Source organism: Sinocyclocheilus anshuiensis, unplaced genomic scaffold (assembly GCF_001515605.1).
Source record: "Sinocyclocheilus anshuiensis isolate Anshui unplaced genomic scaffold, SAMN03320099.WGS_v1.1 scaffold195, whole genome shotgun sequence".
In the NCBI taxonomy this organism is placed as follows: Eukaryota; Metazoa; Chordata; class Actinopteri; order Cypriniformes; family Cyprinidae; genus Sinocyclocheilus; species Sinocyclocheilus anshuiensis.
Window position 1 is genome coordinate 2,291,605 of NW_015548236.1, and position 18,279 is coordinate 2,309,883.

At 39.1% G+C, this 18,279-nt stretch overlaps 1 protein-coding gene across 2 annotated transcripts; it reads left to right on the forward strand.

The window, feature by feature from the left end:
- Window positions 1–3,116: 3,116 nt before the first annotated feature.
- Window positions 3,117–15,462, forward strand: prdm1b (PR domain containing 1b, with ZNF domain). 2 transcript variants are annotated; one of them, XM_016441981.1, is made up of 7 exons: window positions 3,117–3,612; window positions 4,339–4,651; window positions 8,121–8,240; window positions 9,584–9,833; window positions 11,978–12,864; window positions 12,949–13,077; window positions 13,476–15,462. In XM_016441981.1, exons 2-7 carry the CDS (start codon window positions 4,490–4,492, stop codon window positions 14,004–14,006), a joined length of 2,079 nt encoding a protein of 692 aa, XP_016297467.1. In that variant the 5' UTR covers window positions 3,117–3,612; window positions 4,339–4,489; the 3' UTR covers window positions 14,007–15,462. The 2 variants fall into 2 exon arrangements, with proteins under 2 accessions (XP_016297467.1, XP_016297468.1); XM_016441982.1 differs by lacking the exons at window positions 3,117–3,612; window positions 4,339–4,651; window positions 8,121–8,240 and adding an exon at window positions 9,043–9,388.
- The last annotated feature ends 2,817 nt before the right edge of the window (window positions 15,463–18,279 follow it).

Here is an 18,279-nt window from a genome sequence, read left to right on the forward strand (position 1 = left end):
TGTGTGTGTGTGTGTGTGTGTGTGTGTGTGTGTGTGTGTGTGTGTGTACGCACTCTAGCATGTCATACAGCAAGTAAAGAGGCCTCTTCTTAAAGAGGCCATATTATGTGAAAATCGAAGGGAGGGACAAACATATTATTTATTATAAGTAACCTTAACATGAAAGCAAAACAAACACCAGTTCTGTGTTTATTTATATTATTATTTATATTTATATGAATTAATTATTCACACATCGATTATTTACAAATATTAATTACAAGTAATGTTTTATAACTGTTTTTGTTTAAATAACAACATATTTATTTATGTTTACATAAACGGGAAACAATACCAATATGTGGCTATACTTCTAAATTGACTAACTTTAACAAATTGATTTGATTTGGTCTTGAAAATCAAGTAAAAATAAAAGTATTTATTAGTTATTTTAGCATGTTAAAGCTGTTATTTACAGGTGACAGTAGAAGAAGTGTGAAATAACATTTAAAGGTCTTCTAAAAGCTGTCATTTTATATAAAAAAATGCATTTAAATCCTAAAAATGAATTGTACAGTAACCCTCCCAATGAGTCAGGAAAAAAGTGAGCCTTTCCTTGTCTGGAAATTATTGCGAATTTTCACCTGGTGGAGCAGAGACAGTTCTCAGATATTTGAGAGGACTGGTGAACGCAGAATGACCTTGATTTGTTCAGAATTGGAAATGCTGACTCACAGTTTATACAAGCAGACATAGTCAGAATTAACGGATGTATGCCACTTCACATTATTCAGCGCTACAAACTAAAAAACACAGTTTAACACTTAACACAGGGAGTATCCAGCAAACTTTTTAGCCTCTTGACAGAGATCAGTTTCTATCATTGATTTCTCTTTTATTTAATAAAACCATGTGTCATCATTCACATGAGCACCTGGCAGTTGGAGAGCCATTGCACAACTAAAGGAATCTGTTTTGTCACCTTGTTAATGCTGCATTCTTAAACTCCTCCGTTAGCATAGTGGGTGTTGTCACGAACGTCACACATGCTGCTTTCAGTTACCATATTGTGTGTGAATCAGAAACATGCGAGACCTCAAATATCTGTGACAAATAACCGGCCGTGCTGTGTGTTAAAGTGTATTACTATGCACAGGTTGTGTAGCTCGTCACACTGGTTCTCTCTATCGACTGTCTCCTTGCTTTTCACCGTGTCTCTTTCCCTCCATCCTTATGACCCCCCTTAACCACCACCACCACCCGACCTCACGCTGCCCCAGTGGGGTCAACCCTCCCCTGTAAAAGTGCAAATAGAGCGACGCCCTGGATGATCAGCTCTGCTCACGCTGCGCCGGGCTGAGCCTCAGCCCAGACTGTCTGCAAATTAGAGAAATTAGCCCAGTGAAAAGAGAGGCACACTTACGCCATGTGGCCCACATGCGTCTCCAAAATAGCCACGAGAGCCATATGGCAGCCAATTTACTGGCCGTTTCACTTCATGGGTGAAGACGACATGCAGTTTATGTTAATGAACATGGTAGAGATTGTGTTTGTTATTGTTTTTAATGTAAAATGTCCTTTCCAATATTACAGGACTGTAGGAAATTGTTTGCCTGAAGTCAAGTTATTGATGTGTGATGAACAGTTTCAATTATTTCTTTAGTCTTAGAAGAGCTTTTTTCTTTTTAATTTTACTTTTTATGGGCAGTAACGAGAAGTTTTAGTAACAAGAAGTTCCTTATTAGGTGGTGAAACATGAGGAAGAGAATTTCCACAAACGTTCCTAACATGAAGCAATTCTTTCACTTTGTTCTGAAGCGTGAATTCATAACATGCGAGCATTTCCACCCACCCCAAAAGTTCTGCTGAATGCCACTCCATACCACATTTGGCACTGCTTCAATCAAACAAAATGAAAGTATTTGTGCTTCACCCTTCCCCTGCTTTTCTTTTTCTTTTTCCCTTTCCTATTCATTTGACAGGTGTATGTTTACTTTTCATAGCAATATAGCTACATGTTTTAATATAGCATACACAGTTACAGTGGTGTCCAAAAATCTGAGGCCACTAGCCTAAATACATAAATTTTGTTTCTTTTTTTATTTTAATTGATATTATCACAATAACAGTTTGAGGGGTGATCTTGTTCTCCAGCATGTTTTGAGGAGAACCTTTTGTGCTTTAATGTCACACATTTATTAAATTAGTAACCTACAAATAGTGCACAATCTGAAATATATTTTAAAGATTATTTTATATCAGGCTGTCTTTTTTCTATATTACTTTTGTTTTTATTTTTGGTCTTATTTAGGTTTAAAGTTCATTTTCATTGCAAAAAAATGAATTTGTTACTCAGTATTTTTGTGTTTTCCTGTACAAATACCTAAACATTAATAAATCAAGATACATTTACATTTAAACAAAATGACTGACGATATTAAGTGTTTACTGAAAAATATACCATTTTTATGCTTAAAACAAGAAAAAAGTCTGCCAATAGTATAGTAAAGAAAACTTAAATCAAAGGTTTATTTTTCTTATCCCATTGGCAGGTATTTTTTCTTGTTTAAGCAAAAACTAAATGTTGATACATTTTTCAGAAAACAAGGCTTCAAAACAAGACTCCTCGAATAATTACATCCTAGTTTTGAACCCCGCTTTAAATGATAAAAGTATTATTGAAATATATTTTATATTTAAAAAAATATTAATATTCTTATTTAATATTGTATAAGACTCATTCTTTTTTTCATGCTGTTTGATTTCCCCTTTCTTTCAGAGCATAGCTGACTGATGCTCATGAGCCTTCATGTAAGGGTTGATGAATTTCCATGGGCCGAATGTTCCAGGTCAGAACTGATGAGTTTAGACTGGACCGAGGTCTCCGTGTCAGAACTGGTGCATGTGGCATCCTGACAAAGTAATGAAACCCTTCGGACAGGTGTCTGAGAAGCTCCTCAGTTTGACCTGCTTTGTTTCCTGTCTCCGTCTCTTCCACTACTGGCCACAGCAGAGTATCACACACCAGGCCAGGTCTAGATCTAGGTCACAGAGGTGCTTGTAGCGTGCGTGTGTGTGTGTGTGTGTGTGTGTGTGTGTGTGTGTGTGTGTGTGTGTGTGTTTCGAGAGAGGGGGGTCTAATTGGGCTGGGACCAGATTGCTCATTAAGAGCCCATCCAAGCAAAAGTCCATTGGTGTGTTTTCAGTGATCCAACCATCTGTTTTTTACTTAGTTGTTCAACTCCATTCAGACTGTCCAAGAACATCCTTTGTCTGCTGGAGGTGTCGATGTGTACGTTTGAGCTTGCTGTGTCCGAAACGCTTCCAGTGTCCCAATTGGATCACCTTCGACTAATCCTGGCGGTCACATGATTAAAGCCAGATGCTGATTGGTTAGTCTTCGCAACTCAAAAGTCTGGCACAGCGCACTGAGTGCAGCGTGGACAGTTTGAGTAACAGTAGCCAACGGGCAAGAGAGTTCAAGATATCAGAGGGGAATTGCTGTTGGATGGTTTTTTGGACTTTATGGAAACTGGAGAGAAATCAAACAAGATGACAGAGTGACTGGGCAACGGGAACGCAGCAATGACCTAACCAAAGATATTGAGGATGCAACAGCTGAATGAATGTGAAGTGAGTTTGGAATATTATTATTATTTTATAGTTATTATTTTATACACACAGTTTTATTCATAGAAACCATATTGTGATCTTCAGATCTGGTTTGCTCCCTTATTCTGCGTCATTGTTGTTGATTGGGTTGTAATTGGATAAAGTTACAAGCTTTTTGTGAATGGCTCTAGTTCATTAAATTCACTGGCATGGCACTTAATTCGTTTTTTCTTGATTGACCCAAATGCTCCTTCACAAACTAGTACATAATCTGATTTAGTCAAAGTGAGATCACGGATTAATATGATATAATTACCTGAATAAAGCTTTAAAAAATACTCCTACTTCTTGCCTACAGACACAATAACGGCGCTAAATGTTATATGTCAGTGACTAGCTGTGACTCCGCTCATAAAAGAAAACAATGTATTTCTCATAAAAGTCAGGGTTACAACATTTGGCATCATACTACTACATCTGTCATGCCTCATTTGTTCTCGTTCATTAATTAGTCATCTAATAGTTTTATGTGGTTATAGGTAACCATTGTTAATGTTCACTACTTCTGAAGAAGTGTGTGTTTCTAACTAGGTGTATGTGTCATTAATAGCCACATGAATGGTACGCATTATAAGAAAACATATTGTATTACAACACTCAGGTATATTGTATTATGCAAGGCGTGTATTGCAAAACTTTGGACACCTAAAAGGAAATGTCTAAATACATCTTTTGGTTTTTCTTTAGATCTTTAACTAACAAATAAAGCAAAAGGAGGACATCTCCAACAGAGAACCAAAGCAGCACAAACCAAAGGAGAATATACCAAACCGCTTATACAAGAAAATCTACGAGCGAAATACCACAGAAGAATCAACTGAAAAGGGAAAGAGAGAAAATGAAGTTGGAGGCATCTCTAGAGGACATGAGCGAGGTGGACTTTGCCCTGAACTGCACCTACATCGTCCACGACCAGGCATCCGAACCCAACTTCAGCCTGCACAAGGCCATGACCTCCATTCCACGGAACCTCACCTTCCAGTACAGCATGGACAACCAGGTACAGTCTGCAGCTTTAGGCTGTGTACACTACGTTCCCAATTCCCTTATTTCAACAGACTGCTGATTAGTCATCATTTAATAGACACTTGTTGCCTAAAGCAGCTTGTGCAACACTGCTTTCACTTCATAGAGCAGATACTAAAAAAACAGCTACATAGGTGCTACTGAATTGGTATTGTCGTGTCCGTAAAAACAAAGGTGTTTCTGATACTGTTTTGTTGCAAGCATGTGAGGGTGTCTCAGTACCTCAAGTTTACCTCTGAGCCTAGATACTGAACCATTAAGCCGTCACCGTTTAGATGTATAAAAATAAAATTCCATGAATTGGGATTGTTCAATTCAAAATATGAGCTAACATAAACACGTCTTGACATAATTTCGCGTGTTATGGGGGCGCTGCGAGGTGTGGTCCAGTAGGTCAGTGTGACGATGACACTGTCATTGGTAGGTCAGGGATCAGGCAGGTAGAGGACCTATGAGATAACAGCCTAATCACATTAACTCTTTCTCTACCTGGCATTCACACACTCACTCTGCTTTCAATGAGCTTGCACATTTTGGAGAGCTTCTATTGACTATTTATTTGTTTTTGTTGGTGTGCATCCCAGTATAAGGTTATATTACATGGCTTTCTTTAATATTTGATTCTGATTGGTCAGTGGAGGGATTTTGCATCCTGGCATGCAGTTTTCTTATACTATACTTTTTATTGAAATGTTCTTCTCTACTCAAATCAATATATTTTTCGTAAAAAATATCAGACTTATTTCTCTCAACCGGTTATTTTAACCAGTCATTATTGCAATAAACTCCTTCAGGATGATACCTGAACATCTTGTTGGGTTTATTTTGTCTTACTTATTTACCTGTAACTGTGGCGTATTTAGCAAACTTTAAAGTAAATTTAGTATTAAAATAAGATAACTGCAGTGCTGTCAATGAAATTTAACAAAGATTAAAAATGTTTGTTTTTGATCAGCGTTCTTATCTCTATCTCTGTGTTGTTTAAACACATTTGACTGTGTCATTCTTCACCTCTTTGCTGTGGTTTCTTTTGTGACTTCTTCATGCACTCTGATCCAATTTCCCTCCTTTGCAGGTGAAAGTCAGTTCCTCTTTCTATTGCCCCTGCTCTTTTTAAGTTCACACTCAAGGTGTGAAATTGCGGTCATCAGCTCAGAGAGGATGCATATGCACACATGCATATACACTGGTCTATCTAAAAAAAATGTGCTAAGACAGAAAAATGCGTGAAAATTTTCAGTTTGTGTTAAGACTTCAAGGTTAGCCAAGGTTCTGTTATTCATTCACCCACGTCCTTTTAAGCCTGATTTTCTTTCTTTAGTCAAACACTGGAGTGATTTTGTATTTTATATATATATTAATAAACCATTATTTATGACTTTTCCCTAAACAAACTCCTAATTTGCTGTTTATTAATAGTTAGTAAGGTACAATAGTTGTTAAGTTTAGGTATTGGGTAGGATTAGGGATGTAGAATATGGTCATGCAGAATATGTGATTTTTAAGTATTAACAAATAGACAATATGTTAGTAATAGGCCCTGTACTAAAGTGTTACCCTATTTATTTTTTTATTCTCATTGACCGCATAATGGACTATTTGGTCTGCACTAAATTGTTTCTTTCTCTTCCCCTTTTCTTTCACACATTCTTTTATGTCTTTGGTTAATATTCTCACCCTCATCTTTTCCCACGCTAACTCTCCTTTTTTAAGCATGGAGATAAAAACAACCATACAACAGCATATTTCCTGTCGTGATAGACTGAGGCACAACTAGAATCGCTGTCAGACACATGTTAAAAAAAACTTTTACTAAGAGCAGATCTCTTTACTTGCACTAGCTGAAATTTACAAATACTTCGAGAGCCATTACACACTTCCCATTTCTGCGTAAGCTATTCCTCTTATCTCTGCTGATTCTGTAAAAAGCATTGCTCTTACGTTGTCAATGGCGTTAGCTATGGACAGGAAAACCCACATTCAGTGTGTCAGTTCCCGGAGGGCCTCTGTAGCCGACAACACATTTTTATTGGAAGGAAGAGATGAAAGACTTTAGGGATGTCAGAAAGCTAGTCTCATGGTGACTAGGCTACTAGTCATACGCTATATGGTTTCTGTCATGCATTCGCACACATTCCAAAGTTTCTGTATTTGTTAAAGTCTGCGTAACGCTGCTTTAACGTATCGTTAGTGCATTACAAATGCACGTTTTGTCGAGGAGAACAGAAGTGACTGTTATCTCTCGACTGTTATCTGATTTTAGCAGCTAGCAACGCTGCTAGCACATGCTAATACAGTGAGCATTAAACACTGCTACTTTACTTTTCTCTTTAATTTCAAACTGCAAACTAAATTGGAACTAACAAGATAGAAGTTTATAGAAGGTGTTAGCAGGCAACGGTACAAATTTACTCAATCAAAAGGGGGTGTATAAACAATGCTCCCTGACCCTTAGCTTGAGAAGTGTGCCTAACTAAGGGGGGCATGTGGCAGATGGGGTAATCTGTGACAGGGTCGGGAAGGACACAAATGCACAAACACACACACTCACAGAATCTCAGCCAAAGGAAGTAGGTTAAGCTTGACTGATTATCTTTCGTTTGGACCGAAGATCCTCGGACAGCTTGGGGGGGGCGGGGGGAGTTTTGTTTGGATGGAGGGTTGAGTGCTTCAGCGTGTGCGTTGGGGCAGCGTGGTGCCGTTGGTCTTGTCAAAGGGTGACACTCATCCCCCCTACCCCCCTCCTCTTACTCCCTAAACCTATTCTGAGCAGTTAATCACTAAAGTCTTACCAATTAGTCACGCAACGCTAACGATGCACAATTCTACTGTCACCGCAGCTCTCGTCTCCAGCCAATAACTGTGCCTCCCAACCCTGTTTTCTGTTTTCAACCATCATAACATTGCTTTAAGTGAACTTTCGATCTAAAATTGTAGCATGTGACTTATCGTAATAGTTCAAGAAGTGCAGGAGTGGCTTGATGGTAAAAATGGGGCCACTGACCCCCACGCCATAGTGTGACCTATTTACAGGCCTAGTTTCTGGTTTCTACAGAGGATTGAGAGTGGACCACCTGCTCCACTTTGTCTTCTGTTTCCCCTCTGCTTTCCTTTTTTGTCTTTTTAGGACCTCAGACATGATTGTTTGTCAATACCACACAACTTTTGCCAGCATGGTCAGTGGGGTCAGGCGTTATTGAGGACAGCTGTATGTTTCTAGGTCAGGATCCAAGTAGAGCAGGGAAAGTATAAGTCTATTTACTTAGCTCGTTAACCTGCGAGATTAGTGTGCTACCTTAGGTCACCTATGATGCTCACCAACCAAGCACGCCTCGCTGAACTCGTGCAATGCAGTTTCTTGCTCAAAATAGACAGATCAATAATCATTTATTTGAATTCCTCCCCTGACTAAGTTGGTTCACAAGTGCCACTCATTCTTGCAGGTGACTGGCGTTTTCAGCAAAGAGTACATACCTCAAGGTACGCGATTCGGACCTCTTCAAGGAGTCATTTACACCAAAGAAAATGTGCCCCTTCAGACCAACAGGAAATATTTTTGGAGGGTAAGTGACTTGTTGATGTAATCTTTCAGGGACACCAATTCTACTGAGTGAAAAGCTTCCAAACCGGTCATGACTGACTTTCCACAGAATTTTAGCAGAAAGGAGCAGGAAGCATATTCATTCATGCTTGAATACATCCAAATATGCACTGGCTTCTTCAACACGATTGTCTTTCTTTCAAATACTTGCATATGTTCAGATGCACACATGCACTCAGTGTAGTTATTTCTATTATGCTTAGTTTGCTGACCACTCAGGAGCTTACTTGGAAAACACAGAGGAATCTCTGAGAGATCTTGTCCTGTTTGTTGTAGATTCCTGCTTTGTTCTGATATAATGGTTTACTCAGCAGAAGTTACCAAGTATAACTATTTCGAAACCTTTCATCAAAAACGCAAAGGATAGCGCAAGTCTCTGGTTTGTGGCCAGGTTTTAGAGAAGTTGGGATTCCTGCACAGACAGAGACAAAGTGGCAGACGCACACACACAATCACTTTCTTTTCAGTTCTTACTGTTCTGTTTTCATATCAGCATGCAAGTGAACTTCAGTCTCTTTATCTCCCTGCCAAGTGCACTAGATATATCTATGTGTGTGTTTGTGTTTATATGTGGCAGCGTGCACGTAAGGGCATCTTTGAGTGTGTGTGTCACTGTGGGTTTTCCTAGTCTGAGCTGTTCTTTCCTTCTCCGTTTCCTGTAAATCCATACTGACTTCCTGTTGCCATAAAGCAATGAAATGACACAGCATGTCACGTGACCAAAGGCAGGTGGACGGATGTAAAAATGAAGGCTGTTCGTGTGGGTGAAAGTGTGTTTGTGTTTATGAGTCTTCAAGGGTGTAACTGGTAAAAGGAGTGTCAGAGAGAGGGGAGCTAGCATGCCCTGGCACGTCTCGGCAGTGAATTCCCCCACATACAAATGAGAATGAAAGTGGGAGGAGAAAGGGGCGGAGAATTGCGTGTGACTAGCAGCATGTGTAGATCGTTTTGACACCCAGTGCTTTATAAAGAGCTTGACATCATTGACACACAAAGTTAGTCACACATCTTCTGCGGGACAAGCCACACACACACACACTGTCACAGGTTAGAAGACACAGAGGAGTTGATATAAACAGCTGTTTGAAGAGCGTTCTGTTCATGGCAGAGGTGAAGAATCATTTGTAACAACTTTTTTTTTTACATATTTACAGATTTTCAATGAAATTAATGTAAATAAAAATTTTTACCGAATTTAAGATATTTTTTTTTTATTAAATTTTTAAAGTTGTAATGTTTAATTGTTAATCTATTTGCTGCAGACTAGCAGGAAGCATTAACGCGGTTTCCTTTCTATCCATCCAGATCTACAGTGGTGGCCACCTACACCACTTCATTGATGGCTACGATGTCCACCGCAGCAACTGGATGCGGTACGTCAACCCAGCACGTTCGCTGGCCGAACAGAACCTGGTGGCCTGTCAAAACGGCCAGGAGATCTTCTTCTACACCATCCGGCCCGTGGAGCCCAAGCAGGAGCTGTTGGTGTGGTACAGTCCAGAGTTCTCCCAGAGACTGTGCGGCCAGCAAGAGCAACCAGACAGCCTAAAGCCAAGTGAGTCATGGGCTCCGGATTATCCCACATTATTTGGCACTGGGGAGGGAAAAACTGGATAAAATGTTGGTTTTTATGTAGCTAGTGTGATTTTTTCTTCTTTTTTTCCCCCTTTGACTTGTTTTCCTTTTCATTTTATATCTTTATTGCCTTCTCTCTGGCTTTCTTGAAACTATGGAATTATTAGTCACCTCAGCTACCTTTGTATTTTGCCCCTCCTGCGCACTCTCACCCAAGACAGTGTTTATTCTGTGCCGGTCTCTATCCTTTCCTCTATTTCTGAATCAGGTGACTTTTTAATATGTTTATTCTAAGAGATCAGTAAATAGTGGACACCCTCTGTTCTTCTGTGTACATTAGTTGTGCTGATATACAGTGTATATAAGGGAGGATGTTGGGGTTTTTTTTGTTTTTGTGGCAGCGTCTTATATAGGTTTGACAATTATGATATTATGCCACCAACAGCAGCATTCATCACACAGTTAAAGTGGTACCAGGCTTTTATTCTTTGATAAGTCTGTTCTAAAAAAAAAAAACATTATGTAATCATTTTGATCTAATATATAATGAAACACTACACACACACACACACACACACACACACACACACACTCACACTTTGATTCTTTAAATGTAATTTGACACTGTAGAGATGGTAAGCAATGAAAGTGGCTGTAAATGAAACTGTGTACAGTCTGTGAGCGTGTGTATGTTTGACAAAATGATGGACCGTCTGGATTTTCTGTCTAAGGAGATGTCATGCGATACTCCCTATGTCACATTGATTCAATCTCACACCGACACTGTGCTATTTCCTGACTTATTCACTCCTCAGAATGTATGTCCGTGTTAATTTTGTGTGTGCTTTTGGTAAGGACCATTACCTGATGCTTTCACTGAATAATTACAGTACACCCGATTATTAAATATCCCTCTTTAGAAAGTCAGGCACTGCAAAGCACATTAGCCTTTTTAGAGCCACTTTTTTTCATTTTGTATCATTCCGTCTGCTTTAACATGTTCTACTTCCTGTGTGAGGTTTAAAGAAATCTGTATTTTCAGTTTTAGAAAGCGTGATATTACATCATTACAATTTTTATGGACTTTGGCATAAATATTGATTATTTCTTAAATATGTATGCTGATATTTAGTCTAACTTAAAACATGGTAAATGCCCGTTGTTTCTGTTCATCTATATTCCTCCATCGTTTAGAATTTAGAATTTGGAAACGTATTAATTAATGTTTGTAAGTTGCATTATGTTTTGTGCTGTTGTGCTCTTCAGAGTTTCAAATATCCATTTTCACTTTCCTCGCGATAGTTAGGAAATGCCTAGACGATGCCTGTAAATGTTGCACCAGATTGGTTTACATCAGGTTTGAGGAACCAAGCTTTGACCGCAAAGGTTATAATGTGTTTTGTAATCTTCCCACTGCTGTGTGACACAGTTGAGCCACTTGTACCACTCTCCATGATTTAGCAGGTTTTGTCTGAGTCACCGCAAAGTTTACTGAAAGAAGCTAGCTGTTGTGGCTTTCTTTTTACAATCTCTAGAGTGAAAGGACAGTAATAATTTGACCTTATCTCGATTCCCTGTATAACAGTAAGTAACAGTATGTGCTGAAGCGGTATCGTAGGATTTTTCCCATGGTTGAGGACATCTGCTGTTATGGTGAGTCAGAGTAGTTTCTGAGTAAGAAGTATCACCGTCAGATGAGGCTCCTTTCTTCCGATACATACATATGCCCCTCCACCTCACAAACATACATACACCCACACTGCGAACACCCACACGGTTGTAATCTAGGTGCTGCGTGAAAGCAGTACTATGTCTTTGTCAAACAGAAACCAGTCAGATATCTTCTGCCTGTCAGCTTTAAACTGAAAGAGCTGCCATTTACCATAAGTGAGCGTTTGAGGAGGAAGGTTATGAGTAGGTGTATGACATACAGGCATACAGACATGACCGATGTTGCTCTGCGAAGACTCTGACCTGCTCAGTCAATTTCAGCGATAGAAGATTTGTTGACAAACAAACAAGACTTCACACACAAGTTTCATACTTGGGTTCTCACCTTTGCAGTCTGTCAGCGTTCACAGTTCACCTTGCACTGTGTGACCTTCTCTCTCTCTCTTTCTCCAGAGTACATACCTGATATCGAGTATCAGAAGCAGCCCCTACCTCAGTACACCTACTACCCTAAACAGCCCCCGAGCCCACACAAACTTCACAGTGAGGGACAGGAAGATGAGGTGGATGAAAAGATTGACGTAGAGTTTATTGAGAGGGACACGCCACCTGACACACCAGATGAACAGGTCGTGGATTTCAGCAAGAAGATCCACGAAGCTGCTTCGCCAGAGCCTGTCCATCCTCTACATCCCAACCAGAAAGAGATGAACATAAGCATTCACCCATATCCCACTCTGTCCCCACCGCAAGACCTTCCGCTCCACTTACATGACCTCTATGGTCATCGAGAAGGTCTGATCTCATACCCTTCATTGCCCTCACCTAGACCCCTGCAAGCTCCATATCCCTTATTACCACCATACAACCCTCATTATTCACGTCTGCTCTTGCCTCCATACTCCCCTCCCTTCCCTTCCATGTTGCCCTCAAAAGGGGGTCTCCGGTACAGTGGATTCCTGGGTAGTGATGGCTTGCCCTACCCTTCCATACCCCAACCAGATCTGTTACCAGTCACACTGCACTACCCTACCCCACTTCATGTAGGTCTGAAGGAAAGAATCCCAAATACTCCACCTCGAGGAGCCCCTGCAACACCTGAACTCTCCCCTCAGCCAAAGCAATCCCCTCAGCAAATGTTCCAGAAGCCTCTCTCTGAATGCGAAGAGGCCATCAACCTCAGCCTGGCTACACCCAAGAGCATGTCACCTTCATCCTCGTCCTCTCCACCGGCACCTGGGTACAAGTCTCTCCCGTTCCCGCTCAAGAAGCAGAACGGCAAAATCAAGTATGACTGCAACGTCTGTCTCAAGACCTTCGGTCAACTGTCCAACCTCAAAGTGAGTAGACTGTGCATTGAGTCTTGTTTTTGAAGTATATGGAATTATCTGAGTAAGACTAAAGACTGTGCGTTCATTTTAAAGGTGCACTTGAGGGTCCACAGTGGAGAGAGGCCATTCCAGTGCAACTTGTGCAAAAAGAGTTTCACCCAACTCGCCCACCTACAGAAACATCACTTGGTCCACACAGGAGAGAAACCACATGAGTGCCAGGTGAGTGTGTATGCTATGAAAGAAACTCAAGATAAAGGGCATCAGATGACAGTTATACTCTGTTAAAATGCGATGACGCACACACACAACATTGCTTATCTCTGACAGAACCTTTACCTTGTCACTCCTGTTTCCTTTAAGAGAAAATGCTTTGTTGTACAGTAACTAGAGAGGGTGTGACAGTGGCGTCAGCCTGTGCTACTCATTCATCTTGACCACTGAAAATAAATACAGTCCTTTAGTGAAAAAACACGTCTGGCTCGCTGTCTGCATACCAAAGCAACAACGAGGCAATTATGTAAGGCAGCAGAGACGCTGTCTTCCAGTCTTGTTGTCTGCTGCCTCTTGTTTGCTTTTGAATTATAGGATCTTTTAATGTTCTCTTTGAATGTCTACAGGTGTGCCACAAACGCTTCAGCAGCACCAGCAACCTGAAAACCCACCTACGCCTGCACTCTGGGGAGAAGCCATATCAGTGTAAACTGTGTGGGGTGAAGTTCACCCAGTACATTCACCTCAAACTCCACCGTCGGCTGCACAGCTCTCGTGACCGGCCCCACTCCTGCCAAGCCTGCACTAGGGGCTTCATCCATCGCTTCTCACTGAACCTCCATCAGCGTTCCGGTTTCTGCCCCGTCGCCCGTCCTGAAATCCCAGAGCTGAGGCGTGCAGCAGAGGTGGTAGAGCGCTTTGATGCCAGTCAGGAGGCCGAGGCTCTGCCTGAGAGTGCTGGAGAGGCTCAGGTGGACGCTACCTTGGAAAAGTGGTTGGCTAGAAGTTTGGAGAATGGCGAGGGGGAGGAGGACATTGGATTCCTCAAGGCTGTTGCTGCAGTACCTCATGGGGTAACCGCCGTGGGTCATCACCAAGAGAGAGCCAGCGTGGTACACTTCAGCCACCGGCCCTCTATAAAGACTGAAGAGGAGTAGATGAGGGAGAATGTTGAAAGGTTGACATATAGCTTGTTCAGGTCTTCCAGAAACCCAAAAATTTGCTATCTATGCACAGAGCATTCCCTAGTTGACACCAAAAATCCTCCCTTCTCTGGTAGTTTGAGGGATAAATTAGAGAGAAGATGCATAAACCAAGCCAATGAAAGCTGCACCAAACAAATAGTGTTTCCAAAGACTTGAAGATTGTGTCAAATGATTGCACTTCTACCCTCTGACCTGTTATAGAATGAAGATGTGATTATAATGTCCTCATACTTCATCTGGTTTTTAAACCGATGTGACCGTCTATTTGTGTGAGTTTGTCTTAACTTATTGTTGAGTTTTTTCTTATTTGAGCACTGTATCAAATACTTGTTTATATGTGTACTTCTGTTTTTTATGTATGACTTAATATTTGTTTAACTTCTTCTTAAATCCTTTTTTTAAATACTGGGATTCTCAGGAATAATGTGTTAATCCCACTATGGACACTATGTGACAATCCCAAAAGGACTGGATTTTCCCGTCCATTCCATTCATTGTGGGTGCGAATGTGTACAGTATGCGTATGTGTGTATGATTTTACCTGGTGTTAAAAAAAATTCTGGATGTGATCCTTCATGAAAAGATATAAAAATGTACTGTCAGTGTCTTTTCAAGGGATGATTCACTGTAGCTTCTATAAGGATAATATAGCAGAAGTACATTTTTAGTTTTCTCTTCAACAAACCCTTTTGGCATTGGAAAGAGAACATGCCTCACTTAATTTTATATTTAAAATAAGAGAAATATTCTTTGTTTTCTTAGTTGTATTGTTACTTGGTTGTGTATACCAGTGTTTACTGTTGTCTCTTTAATCCAAACAAGTATTGTTAGCACTATGAAAATGATCAAATCAATGTAGCTGGAACTGATTTTGCCAATCATGAAGATTGCGATACTTTTTTAATAGACTACAGAACTACAGACACAACAGTACCTCACACTAAAAAGTTAAATTGTTAGGTTCATATTTTATGCTGTTTTAATGTATTTTTCGTCAGCACTGGAAAAAGCAGGAACTAGATCCAAGTGCAGGATATTTGATTGTTAGCTAAAGCAGGGTTTAGAAACAAGACTGTTCCATTACTTAGTGACTTTTTGTACAGTTCTTTTGTTATCCCAGTTTATTTTTGGCTCAGTCCAAAAGATGTTGATACTTTATATGTGAGAACCTATTTTTGACAAACTTTTATAATGTAGCACATTAAACATTACTTGTCTAAGACCACGCTCTTTCTGTCTTATGGTGTTAATGACATTTCTATGTCAATAGAATCAAGTTTTCACACTCATACAACACCCATCAGGCTTATTCGTTTGAAAGTCCCACACGAAAGTTGATCTCTGTAGTCGTATTTCTAGAAAGTAGAGGAACTGAAATTGTTGCTCATCAGCTAGGACTGATCAAAAATGCCCACCATCACATGCAACACTGTTTTTCATTTTGACATGAAAAAAAAATCACCTTCAACCTTTACCTACTCTTACTTTATAGTGGAATTTACAGTAAAAACATAGTTTTGGTTTCAAACGAACTTCTCTTAGCTATTATATAATAAAAGATGATAACAATAACTCTTGTTTTTATTGCTGGAGAAACTTTGACATCAGTTCAAGTTAAATGTGGACTTTCTGAAACATTTAAATGATGGTTTGCACCGCTCCAAAAAAAAAACATGGCAAATTTTGTTGAACTAGCCGCTTGCAATTATATAACTTTGTAAAAGTAACACAGTTCTCCTATTTGTGAAACTGGAGGTTAATATGAAGCAAAGCACTGATTTGAGTAACTTATCTGGCAGTTTACATCGCGCTCAGTCACCATTCCCGCACAATACTGACCTGTACTTTTACCAAACCGCTCTTCTAGTCTCTATAAGCAGGTAAAACTGTGGTATGATCATCATAAATGTCAGGAACGGAAGACAAAGCAGTTACAGTAAGTAATGCCTCACGGCTTCTCTGTCCTCTCTGAGTGCAACACTTATCTGTTTCCTTTTGTCACAGCCTCCCCTCTTCTCCCCTCAAGGGCGCACACATGAAGGGAGAGCCCCACGCCACACACACCTCAGACCAGAACAAACACACCTCAGCAGGGTATGTGTGAGAGAACGACAGACAACAAGTGAGAGAAAGACTACATCTGTCATTGACAGCATGTCAAACCACCGCTTTGAATACATCTTAGGAGAAGCTGCAAGAGGCCCTTTTATGGCAGAAAGGAGAAAGAAACAGAGAGAAGCATGTGAAAACACCACAGAGAAAGAAAGAAAGAGTGGAACTTGACTTGCTGTAAATGACATGAGGAGTGTGTGTGTGTGTGTGTGTGTGTGTGTGTGTGACATGTTCAGAGTACTTGCACTGCCTTCCTGCACAGACTTAAAACTTCATGCATTCAGTAATTGCTAGTAAGTCATTCTCTGAAACCCAGAAGCTTAGTTCCTGTCAACGGTGGCAAGTAGTTCAAATGCATAAAACCTAGTGTTGTTATCTCAAAAACGTATATAACCATGATGGCATGCAACATTTATTTTAATTTTGTTAATTTTGTTCACAAAAAAGTTGTGTATTGAGTACACTGTAAAAAAATATATATATTTCAAAGTAAACAGATTATTGAATAACATTTAACACTATTTCAGTCTTTCTTGTTTAATTCAATGTATTACTTGTAGTTTCTTTGTAATTATTTGTGAAATTTCCTAGTAATTTCCAAGCGGAAATGGTTTCAAAGTAAATCCTATATTTTTTTCTGAGGGAAGATTCCAGGTATATTATGAATCCTATAAATCAATCCGTTTTTCCATGTAATTAGTGGTAAGATGGCTTTAATCCTACACCAAATAAAACATTTTGGTAGTTATTAGGTAATGGAATGTGATGTATGATCTAATTCTGCAGTATCCCTTCAGGTAATACAGTGCTACTCACATGTGGAAAGGTTTTAAAATATAATTTTGCCACCCCTGTATCAATTGGGCGAAACGTCATTTTAAAAAGAACCATTAACTCCTTTTTGAACATAGACTTGAAAGTGCACTATTCAAACTTAAATTGTTATAATTCATCAACGCTTTTGAATACAGACCTAAAGTTCTTCCTTTTTAAAGAAGACAATCAGCTGATTATTGCAGAAGTGAAATAATTTCAAAAAAATTAAAGCATAAAAAGTTATAGAAGTTTAAATTTTCTGTAAAGAAAATGTACTGTACTATTTTTATTATATTTTATATAAAATAAATATTTTACAAAATAGGTTTTAATCCAATTTTGATATGAAATTAAAGCCATATGTCTAAATGAGTTATGTTCCAAATTTGAAGTTGATATTTAAAAAAGTTAGGTTTCTATGCAATTTTGTTTAGGCGTTATACCACAAACAGCCACCGGGTGCCATCCAAACTCCATTGAATTTTTTTAATGCATTTTTCTGTCACAAATGTATATATTTCTCTCTCAGTATTACTTCTATCACAAAATAACCACCAAATATGAAATCTTGAAACTCAGACCTTTCCGACGATATGTATTTTGTCAAGTTTATAAAAAGATTTGATTCCAAAAGACCGTAATACATTTTGTAATATGACACCCTGCACTAAGGGGGAGGAGCCCGCTAAAAGATATTAAAGTACCATTTCTATTGTAACGCAATGTCCGATTTCAAAAGGGTTTTCATAGGATGAATTTTGAGGTTTTACGCTTTCAAATGATATATAATTTATGATGATTACTAAAACATGTGATAGGGAAAAAGCAAACGAAAAGGATTTTTTTGCGACAGGTCAGATCTCCTGTTATGAAGTATATGTTTTGAGGTGCACTCTTGTCATAAATTAATCTATTACTGTTCCTACATAATTTTTTAACAACAAACAGTGATGAAAATATCTATTTAGGAATCTTAGACCTTTCCAAAGATATATAGTTTGCCATGATTAGATTAGGATTTAATCATAACACTGCAAAAAATGGCTTATCTTACTTAGTATTTTTGTCTTGTTTTTAGTCAAAATATCTAAAAATTCTTAAATCAAGATAATTTTACTAGATAAGCCAAATGACTTAAGATATTTAGTCTTGTTTCCAGGGGGGGGGAGGATGAATTAAGCACATTTTGCTTAAAACAAGTAAAATTATCTGCCAGCGAGGTAAGTAAAATACTTTTGTTTTAAGAATATTTTACTTAGCCCACTGGCAGATAATTTTACTTGTTTTAAGCAAAATG